The sequence below is a fragment of the Podospora bellae-mahoneyi genome, chromosome 4 (genome assembly GCF_035222275.1).
Source record: "Podospora bellae-mahoneyi strain CBS 112042 chromosome 4, whole genome shotgun sequence".
Lineage (NCBI taxonomy): Eukaryota > Fungi > Ascomycota > Sordariomycetes > Sordariales > Podosporaceae > Podospora > Podospora bellae-mahoneyi.
The window spans coordinates 437,424-454,473 of NC_085883.1; the positions used below are offsets into that span (position 1 = coordinate 437,424).

Here is a 17,050-nt window from a genome sequence, read left to right on the forward strand (position 1 = left end):
GTCGTCACCAAATAGTTTTCACCGCTAACCTTCTTTGGGTTTTATCATCTAAATCGGCGATTCCTACCACCTAATCCAACTCCTTAGTGATCAGCAACACCAAATCAGATAAAGTTTCTCTACAGAAAATGGTCCAGAGTAGTTGCCCAGGTGGTCTTGGGCTCAGGAGCCCAAACACGTCAGTGTGGGAACATCAAACACGCAATACAAGTTATATCCTAAGTTCAGTGTAACAATGGGAAACTATGATTTAAATATCATTTTAGTATACATAGATAAATACAGATTAATATCGCACCCGGGCATTAATATCTTCTTCTTGATAAAGTATTGGATACGTAATCCAGGGGAGATTTATGCGATGTACACACCAGCTCTTATCCAACAATATATTTCCGGCTCCACTAAAGTAAGGTAGCCGCTACCTACTTGCTTCTCTACATTCTCAAAGTCAACCTATATGCTAGAAAGAAAGAACGGTGAAATGCAGACCACCAAAAGATCAGGAAAACATATCCCTCAAAAGCATGAACGGCTCATAATCGAGACCCCCCTTGTTCCAGTCCTTAAATCACCTCTGTCATCTTCTTTCCTCAGTGTCTACTGCTGCTCAGCCACCTCCATAGCACCAGAGCCGCCAGCTGCTGTGCGAAACTGTCTGGTGTTGCAACGCCAGGAGCTGATGCGGTCGCTGAAGAAGCCGTTGCCATCGTGAAGATTGGCATCCTCCTGGTTACCGTAAGAGCGGCCTTCGCAGTTGGAGTGTCTTTGAACGGAAATGCTAGCATTACTACAAAGATACAAGAAAAAGAACGGTGATGGTAATACTTACTCATACCAGACACAGTGGAAGCGGCTCTTGTCAAGGTTGCGGATGGAGCTGATGCGGTCATTGTAGCTGCCGGGGACATTGACTGGGTGGTGGTTGGGTTAGGTTTCTAGCTTTTCGGGTTGAATCAGGCTGGTAATGTATCTTACAGCATGAACCGGGGTTGGATCCAAAGGTTTGGCATGGGTTGCCCCAGCGAGTGTTCTGGCAGGCCAACACAAAGGCCGTGTTCTGACGAGCCGTGATGTTGCTGTCAGATGAGGTATCCACTGCAGGGGCAGCGGTGGCTGAGAGGACGCCCATGGCGATGAGGATGGTGGTCTTCAGATTGAACATTTTGAAAGTGCGGAATGGTGGTATTGTATGTGCTAGGGTGCTGGAGCGTCGTTCTTGATGCTGTATGTGTTGGATGATGATGATGATGATGGAAACTTGAATGACGAGGAAAGGCTGCCACATTTATACTTCCTTTCAGCTCTGATCTAGCTACTTCGAATCTTTCAAGAACCGCACAATACTTGCACCTCACAGATGAATGACAAATCTCAGTATCATCACGAATCAAAACCACTATCGTTGGCGATGATGTGTGGTAAGCTCTGCGCCTTGGATCATCATTCTCGGCTTCCCAGATAGGATAACCAAAGCCTTTTGGTAGGAACACTCTGAGACATAAGCACATGATTGATTCACTTGCAGTTATTCAGCCATACAGCCTACGTTGTCGAATCAGTAACAGACAGAGTTGAAGACAGACTTCAAGAAGGTTGATACTGGGGCATGGGGGAACAGGCCATGACGTATCCATGTATCTTGGTGTTGGTAACTAAACTTTGCATTATACACCTGACACGAAACCGGAAAGACCACCACACATTTGAGCCGTCTTTTACATGTCTTGATACTGAATATCATTTGTATTGTAGGTAGACAGACAGACGGAGGTTTCCATCTGTTTGGTCGGTCTTACATAAAGTGATCAAAGAGACCGATGTCTGGGTTTGTCAGCCTTCATCCATGGCGTAGCTGACAGATTTTCCAATACTTTTTGTTCTACAAACTAGAACCTTCCTACTTGTGTCTAGGTCATATGTGCTGTCTCCCAGCCTTGTGGCTCTGTGAGATGACGTCTGACAATGCGGCCCCCAATGATCTACAAATCACTGCATTTCGGCCCTTGGCATCCGGATCAACAACATCATGATGACCATTGAAGGAAGAACTCTGAAACATCATGTCATCAAAAAAATTGTTGATCTATAGTCAGGGACCTTGGCTGCAATTAAGAGACTGGAATGTTTCTCTGTCAGCATGTCAAAATAGGCTCGTGGTGGAATGAAGATATCGGGAACTTGTGGTTGTCGATCATGCACAAAGTCCTAGCAGAACGTGACATTGAGTGCTCACAAATCATCGCTTGGCTCCAATACCGCTTAGGATGTCTATTCTTCTCATGAGTAGATGCGACTATCTCACAGTTATGCCAAGCACGAGAAGCAAAATCGCAGATAAAAGTTGTCTTTACTGTCTGCCTCACCAAGCGAGGACTGGCTGACCTCTGCTGGCTATGTATGTTTTCTATCTAATAGACCAGATGTCCCCATACCACAGAAGTAAAGAACCCGCGCAGACGTTAAATGAAGTGAAAAGAATGACCGTCCAAAAGGCGTACTCTGAACCCCCAGATCTCACAAGAAAAAACATCTCCGAAATTCTGAACCATGAGTTGAATGTGACCGGTTGCTGATCACCAACACAGCTGGCTGAGAGCAAGCCACGTTAGGCCTCGACCTTAGTGGCGTTCTCGGCCTCAGCAGTGCGGAACTGCTTGCGGTTGCAGCGCCAGGAGCTGATGCGGTCGTTCCAGAAACCGTTGCCGTCGTTAAGCTTGGCATCCTCCTGGTTGCTGTAGCTAGCGCCCTGGCAGTCGTAATGCCTGAGATCATGTCAGTTGCCTTAGTATAGTTAATGGGTTCTGGGGATCGAGATGAACTTACTCATACCACACGCACTGGAAGCGACCCTTGTCCTGGTTGCGGATGGCGCTGATGGAGTTGTCCCAGTCGCCGGGGATACCAACTAGAGAGATAATCTATGAGTATCACATAATTGGGGTGCATCTGGGTCGTCGAAAATGGGAAAGGAGCTTACTGCACTGGCCTGCAAGACCTTCGAGGAGGCGGCACGGTTGGCCCCAGTTGGTGTTCTGGCAAGCCCAGACATAGGCAGTGTCGTCAAGAGCGACAACGGTGTCGCTGTCGACGGCCGCGGGAGCAGCAGAGACAGAGACGCCGCCGAGGGCGAGAAGAGTGACGAAGGTCTTGATGCTGAACATTTTGACAAGAGTGGTAAAGACAAGTGATAGCTGTCTGGAGGCGGTTCTCTTGAGTTGATGGAAGAGGTCTGCTGTCTTGCTGATGTCTGAAACTGATGAAGAACTTGAATCTTGTTACGGGGCTAGATGGCCGCCTCTTATACTTTTCCCGCTCCCTCCTTCGTCTTTCAACAACTCGGCAAGGATAGTATTCTCCTCTCCAAATTCCAACCGCATCCAATCATGCCATTTGCTCACCACGCCCCTCAACCTTCACCGAATGGTTACCTTACATGTATCACTACGTGCTTGTGATTCGTTGAACGTGTTGAGTGCTCCGTGAGTAGCAACATGCAATCCAACCTCCCGCCTTAGTCATGAGACTTTGTTTACAAGAAAATTCTCTTCATCCGGGCAGTCACCACCAGACACTCGTATCGTGAATCATGAAACCATTTTGGGCTAGCCTATAACATCAACCTGTGTCACTTCACCCTCTATGCTGGCTACTCGTAGGTACGAACCCGATGTGCTTGGCATCCTAAACCCTTCCCGCTTGAGGCTCGGTCCTTAACGCGAGTGACATGCCTACACCACCTGCAGTTCTCCATCTGCAGTTGCCGATCATGGGTTACATCCCGACAGTTTCCGGGGATTTGTCGCTGCTTATAAACATGACATTGAACTAAAAGCATTGCATGATCTACCTAACTCAACACAACCAACAGCCACGTTGGTAAGCTCAGACAAATTGTCTGCCGGCTACACCACTGCACGGAATGGGAATAAAACGGTTAAGATAAAGTTTCCGGCAGCATCTTGAGTCTGTTGCCTCACCATTGGCGCTGAGCTGGCATGGCAAGTTTCCAGCGGCTCAGCTGACAGGGTAAAGATGCCCACCAATCCAATTTACCTACAGAAATAAATCTGAACAAGCTAGATCACTGCATGCCGGGTACTTTGACCTTGAGAAGACATTGCCATGGAAGCTGATCAACGCTGTTTATTACCCAACACGTGTAGAAATACATAGCACCCGGCTTATTCTGTGGGTAGGATGTCCCTTAGTTCCACAACACGCGTGTAGCATAGCCTCAACCAACTTGACATCCGTTGGCTGCTACTCCCCTTGCTGTCCAGGACACAGACCATGGATGAACCCCTGAGATATTACCTTCCTGAACGATATGAGGCTAGAGGCGGTCTGCATCTCATCAGTAATGAAGCCCTGCGGTGACGATAGGATCGCGGCATCCAATTTTAGTATCATGTTATGACCTGTTGTTTAACAGAGGCTGACACGGAAAAAGGGTTAGCTAATTTACGTCCCGAACGTAGTGATGTAGGAAGACGATAGGAAGTTAACCTACATGTTCTTGTGCGCGTATCGTTGTTCATAATGATACATACCCAATGTTGCGGACTCTCCATCACCGATACACAGAGACTGCCTGGCACCTACCCCGCCCCTTCAATAAAGCCGTCTGCAAGTATTCACTTCCTGTTTCCTTTCTCGTTAAACCTTGTGTCGTAGGATTTGTCGTGGAGTGATTGGGCATGGGTTTAAAGTGAACGGCCACTTTTGGACTTGTTGGTCACATCATGCGTGCCGGGAGCTCCATGAGACGTTGCTCACTTAGCGACCATATCGTCTTCTTTGTGGTCAAAGACCAGGGTCAAGAGTGCCTTGCTAGTCTAGACTGAAGTTTATTAGATGGCGTAGGGGTCAAGGAAGGCCCGATCGGGCTCCATTGTCCCGAATACCGATGCCAATGATTGCTTTGGCTTCCTCAAATACATGTGGTAAGAAGTGAAAGCCTCGCAGGCCGGTTTCTTTTCAACTTCCTTTGGAGCCTTCTGCTCCTACGTTTGGGATCTGCTCTCACCAACACTCGCCTGATGTCGCGGGAAGGCAGACCAGTGTAATATATCCGTCTTCTCATTAATTGCTACAGTCTTGTGGGATGCCTGTAGCTAATATTGTTCGCACTAATGGTATATACCTATGTGATCGAACAGGTTGATGTGTTCATACTTGATTCCATATTTTTGTTAAAGTGGTGTGAAAACAATGGGGTTATATGCGAAGATGATACTGAACACCAATGGTCGAGCCCTTGATCAATATGTACCTATCTACCTACGAACAACCTTTTTCTTGTCATTTCCGGTTGCCACTTACGAAACCAAAGGTTTGGCTGTCGGACCACGCCTTTTGTCAAGCATCCCGCAGCTCAATCCTCCGGCAGAGACGCTGTTCCTGCTGGCTTAGGGAGAGTGCCAGTTAATTTCCTGGTTCACAAGCGGACGATATGGGTGATAGGTTCTTCCACTGACGGCATCGTATCTGATTTCCTGTGTTCTGGAACCGATTGGAAACAGATTGCATGGAGGTTTTTTTGAAGAAATGCTGCTGGAAGCCATAATACTGGATGCCAGACAAGAGTGGTGCAACACCACGAACTCAGGTGACTGAGAGAGATGCCCAGTCCTGCACCGATTATAGGTCGCGATCATCACAATGAACAGGAAGGTGAGGCTGCCTGCAGATTCTGGGCCTGTTCAATCGATAACCAAAAGCCAGTTCGCCATGCAGCTACGACTTTTGAGAGAAATTCTAGGGGGGCATTACCGTTTTTCAAGGGGGTTGATTACAGTTTTTTCTAGGGGGCATTACCGCCAATAGGGTTTAGGGTTATATATAGTCCCTCACTTGCCTTGTAAATTATCAACCACATTATCAACCACATTAAAGCTCACACCCTTGTAATTGAGACCTTTGCGGAAGGCCTGGCAATTGAAGCTCTCTGTGAGGTATTGTGAAGTTAGAGAGGCCTGCATCGGCGCGTGGGCATCGAGCATCAACACCACGGCAGTACATTAACCACAATACTTCCGAATATAAATATGCACTGTAATTTTTATGGTAAAAAATACAGTGTAATGTTGGCGATAATGAAAATAAACGGGTGTAATGGGAAAGGTGCGTTGTAGCACAGGGGGTAATTCTCCCCTAGAAAAAGGGCAATGCCCCCCCCAGAATTTCTGACTTTAATAGTTTCGTCCTCCCGCCATTACTTACAATCCGACTTTTCCTGGTGCTGGCCCATTCTTAAACTACACCCGATGTGTCCTGAGTTACCATGACTGGCGTTTCAGCTCTTTTGGGGTCAAACCCCAAAAACTATAGCTTTATTTTAGATGGTCCGGGAGACATAGAAAAGATGACCGAGGTTGTCACCGATCTTGCAACCGACCAAAGTTTAACCCAGCACTTTAATGCCAAATTTGGCGACGCTCTCTGCACCGCTATCATCGATCAAGTCCTCAAATCAAGCCTCGCACGATCCGCAACCCTCCTGACCGAGAAAGGAATTTATCTCATCTACAGATGCTCGCCCGTCTCCCAAAAGCTCATCCACGGCATCGCCAAGCTTCGTTAAACAAACCAATTTTCGGTGCCACAGCAGTCAAACATGTGTCGAGGATCTTCCGGAGCCATGCTATCGCGAATGCTGGCGTATGGACGGTGATGAGTGGTTGGCGTCTGTTCAAGTTTTGGGGGAGATGGACCACCTGGAAAGAGACGAAGAAAACGATCTTTAAGGACGGCATGGCCCATGGAGGCGATATGGGTGCATTTGGAATTTCTGGTTTTCCGACTGCCGTGGGAGCGTTCGTCTTCGCCTTTGGAGACCGCGAGATTGGTGAGATGATCATTGGGGACGGTTCGAGTGATGGGGATGATGGGGAGAAAGCGGGGGATGGTGGAGAGAAAGTGAGCTAATGATGTTGAACATGGCGAGGATCGGGGAAGGAGACGCTGACAGTCACTGTGCTCTCCCCGGTCAAGGGAAATGTATTGCCGCTTTTGGAATTGGGTGGGGTGTATAGTTAGGAGCAGCACCACTGCCTCTTCCACGCTACCCCCCTATTAATTTTAGCTTGGAAAAAATGTGTTTGATTTCGAAATGTCTAAATTAACCAGCTTAAGTTCGAATAACTAGTTTGCAAATCAAGGTAAAGGCCTAGTTAAATCGTTATACAAACCAACGTATTATTTATTTTAACTATAGTTCCGTTTTATATTTATTATTATTATCATTGTTTTACTCCGTTTTACTATAAAAAAAGTATATTAATCTTACTAATGCTATTTATATAGGAAAAAACTATACCTTAAGCCGAATAAAAAATATATATCGGTAATAAATAAAAAATAATTATTAAAAAAATTAAATAATTATAAAATAAAAAAAACTTTCAATAAAATTTTAAATATTAATTATCCTCGACTTTTACTCCGGCCGGCGCTTCTACCTCTTCCTTTCCTATTAATATATTTCTTTATTTAAATTTCAAGTTTCTCGCTAAGCTATATTTTAATAAACGGCTGGAATTTATTAATAAACTTAAAACCTTTCCTAATAGCCTTCGATTTTAAAACCTATACTTTATAGTACAAGGCTAAAATCTCGATACGTACGGATAATATTTATTAATTAAGTTTTAAACTTTAGTAATATTAATTATTATAAAATAAAATACTTAATTATTTAACGGCTTTCTCCGTAAATATAATAAAGAGTAGTTAAGCTTAAAACTTATCATTTAATTAGGAAATCTTATAGACTTATTACTCTTATATAAGCCTAAACTAATAAAGAACTTTAAGTTTTTATTAAATCCTTTTATTTCTTTAGGGTTTTATTTATGAAAAATATTTTTAAAGGTTCTTTATTCGCTATTTTAGTAGGTCGGTCCTTAACTTATTTTTTAACGGTTTTTTTATATTTAATAGAGTATTATTTTTATTATAAGTATTAAAGTCTTTACTTAGCTTTCTCCTTAACTTTTATTTTAATTTTTACTTTAATTTTAATATTAATTAATTTATTAATTAATAGTAATTATAGTTTTATTAATAACCGTAGGTTCCTACAGGTAAATAGGTTTTTAATTTAACTTTTATTTTTAAAAGCGTTAATATATTTTATTATACGCTTTTTAGTCGAGCCGCCTTAAGGAGTACTTTAATACCTATAATCCTTTTTTATTATATAAGAACGAGTTTTATAGCCGGATTTTAAAGTTTCTTAATTTTTCATTAAAATATAGGTTTAATAATAATACTTAGGTTTCGGTTCTTAAATTTTTAATTAATATAGCTTTATATATTTCGGTTATTATCCTAAGATTTTTAATCTAGGCTTTCGCTAATCTTTTCGTTAAATTATATGATTAAGTTTTAATTAAAGTAAATATATAGTAATTAATAATTCTACAAGCTATAGCGCTTTTAATATATTTAATATTAAAATAATTAATTTTATATCCGGTAATTCTTTATATTTGTGACAAGGGCTGTAATATCAGGGCTTGGAACTCATGGTTCAATTCCGACTAATAATCTTTGATGGCCTCGAAGAGCGTGATACTGAAAAGAAGAAGAAGAGATATAGTCTTGGTGTTTCTAAACGCGTATTTTATCCTCCCTCGCGTGGCCCGTGCCCTTATTGGCCTCAGGCCATCGCTAAGTCCTTCAATATCCTGCTGGCCAGTGGGCTTCCTTTGATAACCGCTATACCTCTAATTGCCTGCCTCACTTTAAACGAGAGGCTTATAACTTATAGTTACCTCTCCTTGCGGTAGTATCGATAGTGTTATTAGTTATGGTTGCAGGTAAGTAGCTTTTACCGTATAACACTATCTCCCCCCTTCTTATACTCGCCCACGAGCTTAGTAATAGCTTTACGACTTAATATGTAAGTCCTTAGGTTTATCGGGGAACTAAGCGTAAAAGGCTCGAACTACGGTCTTCGCTCCGTCGCTATAAAAGTAATCGTATAGTTCTTAAGTCCAGTATTTCCGTTAAAGCTAACCTTCTGTCACAGTTAACCCAACGGCAGGTCGCGCAGTAGGTGGGGCGCGGGGCGTCCCCAGCCAATTATTAAGGAAACCAGGAGGCAGCTAATCAAGGCTGGCCAGAAGTGCTACGGCGCCAAGAGGCCTGAGCAGTCTGCAGGATGCAAGATGCTACGGGTGATCGAAGGCATAGCACGACGAGCACTCCGCAGGATGCAAAGTGCTAGGAGTGATCGGGGCCGTAGTAGGGCGAGCACCTCAGGGCCCCGAGGTCTATATATACGCAGGAACTGGCTAGTATAGATAGACAGTTCCGTAATATGCAATTTAAGTTTATATTCACAGTATTTTATATTTACATTAAGACATTTTATCGTACACTGTTTAACTATACCGAACCAGGATTATTTAGAAGTAACCTTTAACCGGTATCCCTTTTAGAGGTTTTAGATAGGGGTTCGTTATACGTTATATACTTACTTTAACTTTATTATAGATAAATTAAAGGTATTTAAATATTATAATTAAAAATATTAATACCTAACCTACCTTCGACTAGCTTCTTACGCGTATTTAGGAGCTTAAGGATAAGTCGCGGATCTCGTACGACTCCCTTACGTAAAAAAATATTATACTTTACTAGGAACTTAGCGCCTTATATAGAAAAGAAAATCGCGTTAAGCTTAAGGCTCTAGATCGCTATAGAGGAGCTAAAGGAAAGTTAGAAGGATTTTTAATTTAGTTTAAAATATACTTTCGGTACTACCCTTTCTATTTTCCGGACGAGCCGTCTAAGGTAATATACGTTACGTTTAGATTTAAAAATAAGGTACTCGTTTAGTTTAAGCCGATTTTAGGAAACTATTTCGATAATAAAGACGATAAGCGGGAAAAGATTACGAAAAAGTATTTTAAGTCGTATAAAAAGTTCGAAGAGAAGATTAAGGAGGTGTTTAAAGAGTACAATGAAGGTAGGCGTGCTTAGGAGCGACTAATTAACTTAAAGTAAATTAGATTTATTACCGATTACGCTATAGTATTTAGGACGGATATACTCTATAGTAAAATTAACGATAAAGGGTTAATATAGTTATTCTATAACGGGCTTAAGGAAGAAGTTAAGGACGAGCTATATCGAGAGGAACGACCGGAGATAATTAACGAGTATATTATAATGGCGGTCCGTATCGACGATCGGTAATACTAACGCCGTAAGGAGCGTAAAGGCACGCGCGTGTAAGGACCCTATCGACCCAACGATAAGAGGAAGAGACGACCGTACGGCACTCACGTCTCAGGAACTACGTACGCAGGACCTATGGAGATTAATGCTATACAGCAGTAAAGGCCGTAAGGCCGGAGCCAGGGCAGGGATAACCTTAAGTGTTTTAACTGCGGCAAGGCAGGACACTTTAAGAAGGACTATCGGGCACCTAAACGACTCGGCTGGAAGAAGGAGATCGCAGCTACCACCACATCGAAGGGACCGAGGGTTGTGGAGGTAGCAGCCATCGGGTACCAGCAAGGCGAAGGTGTGGGACAACGACCCAAGGCTCATTAGCGAGGTCGCTGCTACATAGGGAGGAGGTAAGAGAGATAAACGCCTCTGGATTACTGCACGCTGGAGGGACCTCCAGGCAGTGGCATTGGTAAACGGTGGTGCGGAAACGAACCTGATTTCGCCACAGTTCGTACATTAGGCCCGGATACTATGGAAGAAAAAGAAGGAATAGATCGTTATATAAGGACCATTTCGTACGCAAAAGGTCTATAGGGAAACACTACCCCTAGACATTATAGTCGAAGGAAAAATAACTTTAGTTATATTCGATATTATAGATATAGGACCCTCGAAGGATATAATCCTAGGGCAACTATAATATAAAAACTATAACCTAGATATCGATTAGAGGGATAGTAGCTACCTACGACTAAAAGAACCTTAAAAGTATTTAACCAACGATAGGAGATCAGAAGTACGTACGGAGCAGAGTATAGGACAAATATCCTCCACGGCACTACCGTAAGGAGCTTAAAAAGTAATAATATATTTTATCGATATAAGCGGTAAGATTAAAGAAGTAAGGTTAACGACGTTAGTAAAGATATCGGAGGTTAATAAGTATATTTATTATAATAACGTAGAAAAGGGCGAGAAAAAAGCGGTACCGGTAAAATATCGAGGATACCTAGCCTTTACGGTTAAGTATTTAGAGGGGCTTCTAAAGTAAGGGCCGTAAGACTATAAGATTAAATTAAAAGAAAGAACTAAGCTATAGCTATTTAAGGTATACTATATTAACGATAAGTAAAGTAAAGAGCTACGGAAGTATTTAAACGAGAATTTAAAGAGAGGCTATATTAAAGAGTCTATATCGCTAGTAGGATACCCTATCTTTTTCGTACTAAAGAAAGATAGTAACTTACGACTATATATAGATTACCGGTAGCTAAATAATAAGACAGTAAAAAATAATTACCCGCTACCGTTAATATTTAGGTTACGGAGTTAATTAATAGGGGCGCGATACTTTATACGCTTAGATATACCTATCGGGTATACCTATATACGGATTAAAGAAAGAGACGAATAAAAAATAGCGTTTCGTACGCCTTATAATTATTTCGAGTATCTAATAATATTATTTAAACTAACTAATACGCTCGCGACGTTCTAATCTCTCGTTAACTATACGATACAGAAGTACCTCGATAAAATAATAATATATTATTTCGATAACGTTTTTATCTATTTACGTATTTTAGAGGAATATAAGCGATACGTACGAAAGATACTCGACGCGCTATATAGAGCCGGACTTTTAATTAATAAGGAGAAAAGTAAGTTCTACGTATAAAAAATAATATATTTAAGATACTTAATATCGTTAAGTAAGGTTCGTATAGAACTTAGGAAGATTACGGTAGTTAAAGACTAACTTACGCCGTAATTATAAATATACGTTAGGGAATTTTTAGGGTTTATAAATTTTTATAAGATATTTATTTAAAGATACGTAAGTATCGCGAGGCCTTTTAACTATTTAATTAAGAAGGACGTGGAGTTCCGGTAGAAGTAGGAAGAGAAGTAAGCCTTTTAAAAATTAAAAAAAGCTATTTTAAAGGACCCGGTATTTAAACTGCTAGACTTTAATCGACTATTTAAGGTCGAGGCAGATATATTAGACTATACGATCGGTAGGTAATTAAGATAGTAAGATAACGACGGTAAGTTATATTTAATAGCTTTTTTTTCGAAAAAGCTCGAGGGGATACGTTAAAACTACTTAATCTATAATAAAAAACTACTTACTATTATCGAAGCGTTCGAGGAGTAGAAGCTATACTTTAGTAATACTAAATATAAGGTATAGGTCTATACGGATTATAAGAATTTACGGTACTTTATAACTATAAAAGTCTTTAACGCGTAGTAAATACGATAGTTAAAGTTTCTTTCGGAATTTAACTTCTAAATTAACTATAAAAAGGGATCGGAGAACGCTAGAGTAAACGCATTTAGCCGGTATACCGACTACTATAAAGATATATCTAGGAAATTACTATTATTACTTAAGGAGGCACCTAATAGTACTCTTAAGTATTTATTATAGCCGTAAATAGAGTGTTACGTAATATATCGCGAAAGGTTTACTTCTAGCAAATACTAAAGGAAGTTAGGTAACGATATTACGGAGTAATACTAATAGGAAAAACTGGAGCTATACGGTATTTAAAAAAATAATTAAGGAAGGTTATGGTATAAGAATTAAACGTAGGTAAAGCTAAGTGATCGGACGATATTAGTAATAGATATTTACGTATCGAAGTTCGGAGGATATATAGGTATCGCTAAAACTATAGAAAAAATTAAGTAATACTTTAACTAGCCGAGGATTAAGGACGACGTTAAGGAAGCTATCCAGTTATATTATACGTGCGAGAGAACGAGGATTACGAGGTATAAGCCTCACGGATTTCTAGAGCCATTACTAGTAGCGGAGCGGCTATAGAGTTTAATTACGATAAACTTTATTACTATGACGAACCCCTATCCAGAACCTCTGAAAGGGATACCGGTTGAAGGCTGCTTCTGAATAATCCTGGTCCGGTACAGCTAAACAGTATACGACAAGATGTCTCAATGTAATCACGAATACTGTAACTACAACTTGAATTGCATACTGCGGAACTGTCTATCTATACCAGCCAGTTCCTCCGTATATATAGACCTTATGCTAAGCTATATTTACTTCTTGCTTAATGCCCTTAGTACACTAATTACGACTGCTTAGTCTGCTTAGTGCCCTAATCAGACTAAGTACCCCGCTTAGTTTACTTAGTACCCTAAGCGTATTAATTAGTCGTCCCTTACTATAATTAGTTTTTCTCGTACGTTCTTCCGATTAGCCCCTATTCCCGTGGCCCTATAACCCGTCCTATACTAGGGTTATAATACGATATTTCTTCTCCTAAGCTAATGCCCCGGTAGTTTAGCTTATTTATTTCTTTTATTAATAACTTTAAGTAAATTTTCCTCCTTTATTATTAACCGTACATAATATTTAACCGTATTAAGAAACCTACGCTAAAAGGTCCTTTTAGTACCCTTCGTTATTAAAATTTTATAGCCGCTATTTATATTTTCGGTAATAAAATACTTCCTTATTTTTTTTACGAGGCTTTTAATATTTCCGATTACTATATTTTTAAACGCTTCTCTAAATATAATTACTATATACGTTCTGGTCGTTCCGACTATAATATCCTAGGTTTTACTCCCGCCTTAACGGCCTCCCTACGTCGCTAGAAAGAGAAACTAGACGCCGAAAAATAATAGGCTCGTATAGCTATATTATAAGCCGTTTCGAAGCTTTTACGGATAAAAATTTAACGCCGTATTTTAATTACTAAATTCCGTTACCTTACTACCCGCGAGGAGCGGGTAATTAAGGATCTAAAGTAGGAAAAAGCGTAGGCTTCTTTTACCGCTAATCCTCCCTTAGCCTTTCCTCTCGGTTAGACCTTTAATATACTAAACTAGTCTAGTTAGTTCCTGCCTAACGACCTATCTTTTAATCCTAATATAGCCGGTCCTTCTTTCTTATTTATATAGGACGCCGCCGGTAATATACTTTCCCTTTCCTAAGGTAATTAAAGTGCGCGGCGTTACTTATATTTAATCCTTTTTATACCTTTTAACCTTATAGTATAATATATAATATACCGACTATTTTGCCGGAGGCGTAGGGTCGAATCTTACTAAGTTTTTCCTAACTTTATTTTATAGCTATCTAGCTATAAGTTAAGGCTAGCTTTTTATTATCCGCCGGTAATACGTTTTTTTACGGTGGTAGGAATATATAATATTAGTTAGGCCTAGATTTTTTTTTACTTTTTAACCTTATAATATATTATATAATATACCGACTACTTTATCGGAGGCGTAGGTTCGATTCTTACTAAGGTTTTTCTAGGTTTAAGAGGGCCCGGTAAGGTCTTTTTACGCCTGGATCTATTTTTATTTATTTAGGTTTTAGCCGGTTTAAATATCGCTAATAGAATTTTTTTAATTTCTTTAAGTAATTAAAGTATATTTATAATTCCTATAAATTATTTATAGCCGGATATCTTAATTAACTAACTAAATACTTTATTTAATTTATATTAAACCGTAAATCTAGTATTTCTTCTATATCGTACTCTTCTTTTTCGTCCTCCGATACGGCCTATATATTAGCCTTATTTACCGGTAGTGCGGGCTTTAAAAGTAAAATATAAAAGGTATATAACCGTAAACGTATTATACGAGGTAGCTTTAGTTCGAATATTATTTCCGATATTTTCTTTTTAACCTTAAACGGACCTACTTATTTATAGTCTAGCTTCTTACTAGGTTTTTTAGTACGTAAATTACGTATAGAAAGGAATATTATATTTCCTTCTTTAAAATAAAGTCCCTCGAGTTTTTTAATATTATAATATTTCCGTATCCTTTCCCTTATAAACTTTAATTTTTACTTAAGTTTACCGTAAAATATATATATTTTATTTACTTTAACCCCGGCCCTAAGTACCTTAACCGTAGGTCCTTACCGTAGGTCTACCTCGTAGCCGAAATTCGCGAAGAAAAGTATAATTTTCGTAATCTCCGTTAATAATATATTATACGCTAGTTATACCGTAAATAATAATTTAATTTAATTATTTTACTTAAAATTAATATAGTTCCGTAAATATTATTTTACGATTTAATTAAATTACTTCGTTTAACCGTCTATCTAAAGGTAATAGGCCGATAACGCCTTACTTATTATCTTTAGCTTTATTATTAACGCTTTTTAAAATTTTAATATAAATTTAGTATCGCGATCCGTAATAAATTCTTTTAACTATATATATATTACTATAATATACTATAGTACTACGTCCGTTAATTACTTTACCGACCAGGTTTCCTTATATAGTAAAAAGTATACTTACTTAATAAACCTATCGATTACTATTAATATATTATTATACTTAACGCCGGTTATTATATTTTTAAACTTTAGTAATTTAATAATAAAATCTATAATAACTAAACTCTATAGCCGTTCCGCTATTAATAATAGTTTTAGAAATCTATACGGCTTATACTTTATAAATATCGTTCTTTCGTACGTATAATATAATTAAATAGTTTCCTTAACGTTATCCTTAATCCTTAGTTAATTAAAATACTACTTAATCTTTTCTATAATTTTAGTAATACCTATATATCCTCCGAACTTCGATACGTAAATATTTATTATTAATATCGTCCGATTATTTATCTTTACGTACGCCCGATTCTTATATTATAGCCTTCCTTAATTATTTTTCTAAATACCCTATAGCTCTAGCTCTTCTTATTAATATTACTTTATAATATCGGTACTTAATTTCCTTTAATATTTATTAAAAGTAGCTTTTTCGCAATATATTACGTAATATTTTATTTACGGTTATAATAAATATTTAAGAATATTATTAAGCGTCCTTTTAAATAATAATAATAACTCCTTAAGTATATCCTTATAGTAGTTAGTACGCCGGTTAAATATATTTACTTTAATATTTTCTAATCCTTTTTTATAATTAACTTAGAAATTAAATTCCGAAAGAAACTTTAATTATTATATTTACTATATATTAAGGACCTTCGTAATAATAAAGTACTATAAATTTTTATAATCCGTATAGACTTATATTTTATACTTAATATTATTAAAATATAACTTTTATTCCTCGAACGTTTCGATAATAGCGAGTAGCTTTTTATTATAGATTAAATAGTTTTAACGTACTTTTTTAAGTTTCTTCGAAAAAAAGATTATTAAATATAATTTACTATCGTTATTTCGCTATTCTAATTACCTACTAATTATATAATTTAATATATCCGCCTCGACCTTAAATAATCGATTAAAGTTTAATAATTTAAGTACTAAGTCCTTTAAAATAATTTTTTTTAGTTTTTAAAAGGCTTACTCCTTTTCCTACTCCTATCGGAATTTTATATTTTTCTTAATTAAGTAGTTAAGAGGCTTCGTAATACTTACGTACCTTCGAATAAATATTTTATAGAAATTCGTAAACTTTAAAAATTTTTTAACGTATATTTATAATTATAGTATAGGTTAATCCTTAATTATTATAATTTTCTTAAATTTTATACAAACTTTATTTAACGATATTAAGTATTTTAAATATATTATTTTTTATACGTAAAACTTACTTTTTTCTTTATTAATTAAAAGTCTAGCTCCGTATAACGCGTCAAGTATTTTTTATATATACCGTTTATATTCCTTTAAAGTACGTAAGTAAATAAAAATATTATTAAAATAATATATTATTATTTTATCGAGGTATTTCTATATTATATAGTTAATAAAAAATTAGAACGTTGCGGGTATATTAGTTAGCTTAAATAATATTACGAAATACTCGAAATAATTATAGGGTATACGAAACGTTATTTTTTATTCGTTTCTTTCTTTAATCCGTATATAGGCGTA

General features: G+C 38.2%; 2 protein-coding genes across 2 annotated transcripts; both read right to left on the reverse strand.

Annotated features, from left to right (window-relative positions):
* Nucleotides 1-600: 600 nt before the first annotated feature.
* QC761_401176 (uncharacterized protein) lies at nt 601-1,165 on the reverse strand (the record flags this gene model as incomplete). Its single annotated transcript, XM_062878402.1, has 3 exons — nt 601-766; nt 833-914; nt 979-1,165. 3 exons carry the CDS (start codon nt 1,163-1,165, stop codon nt 601-603), a joined length of 435 nt encoding a protein of 144 aa, XP_062731830.1.
* Nucleotides 1,166-2,608: 1,443 nt separating this feature from the next.
* QC761_401178 (uncharacterized protein) lies at nt 2,609-3,164 on the reverse strand (the record flags this gene model as incomplete). Its single annotated transcript, XM_062878403.1, has 3 exons — nt 2,609-2,765; nt 2,827-2,908; nt 2,981-3,164. 3 exons carry the CDS (start codon nt 3,162-3,164, stop codon nt 2,609-2,611), a joined length of 423 nt encoding a protein of 140 aa, XP_062731831.1.
* Nucleotides 3,165-17,050: the final 13,886 nt, after the last annotated feature.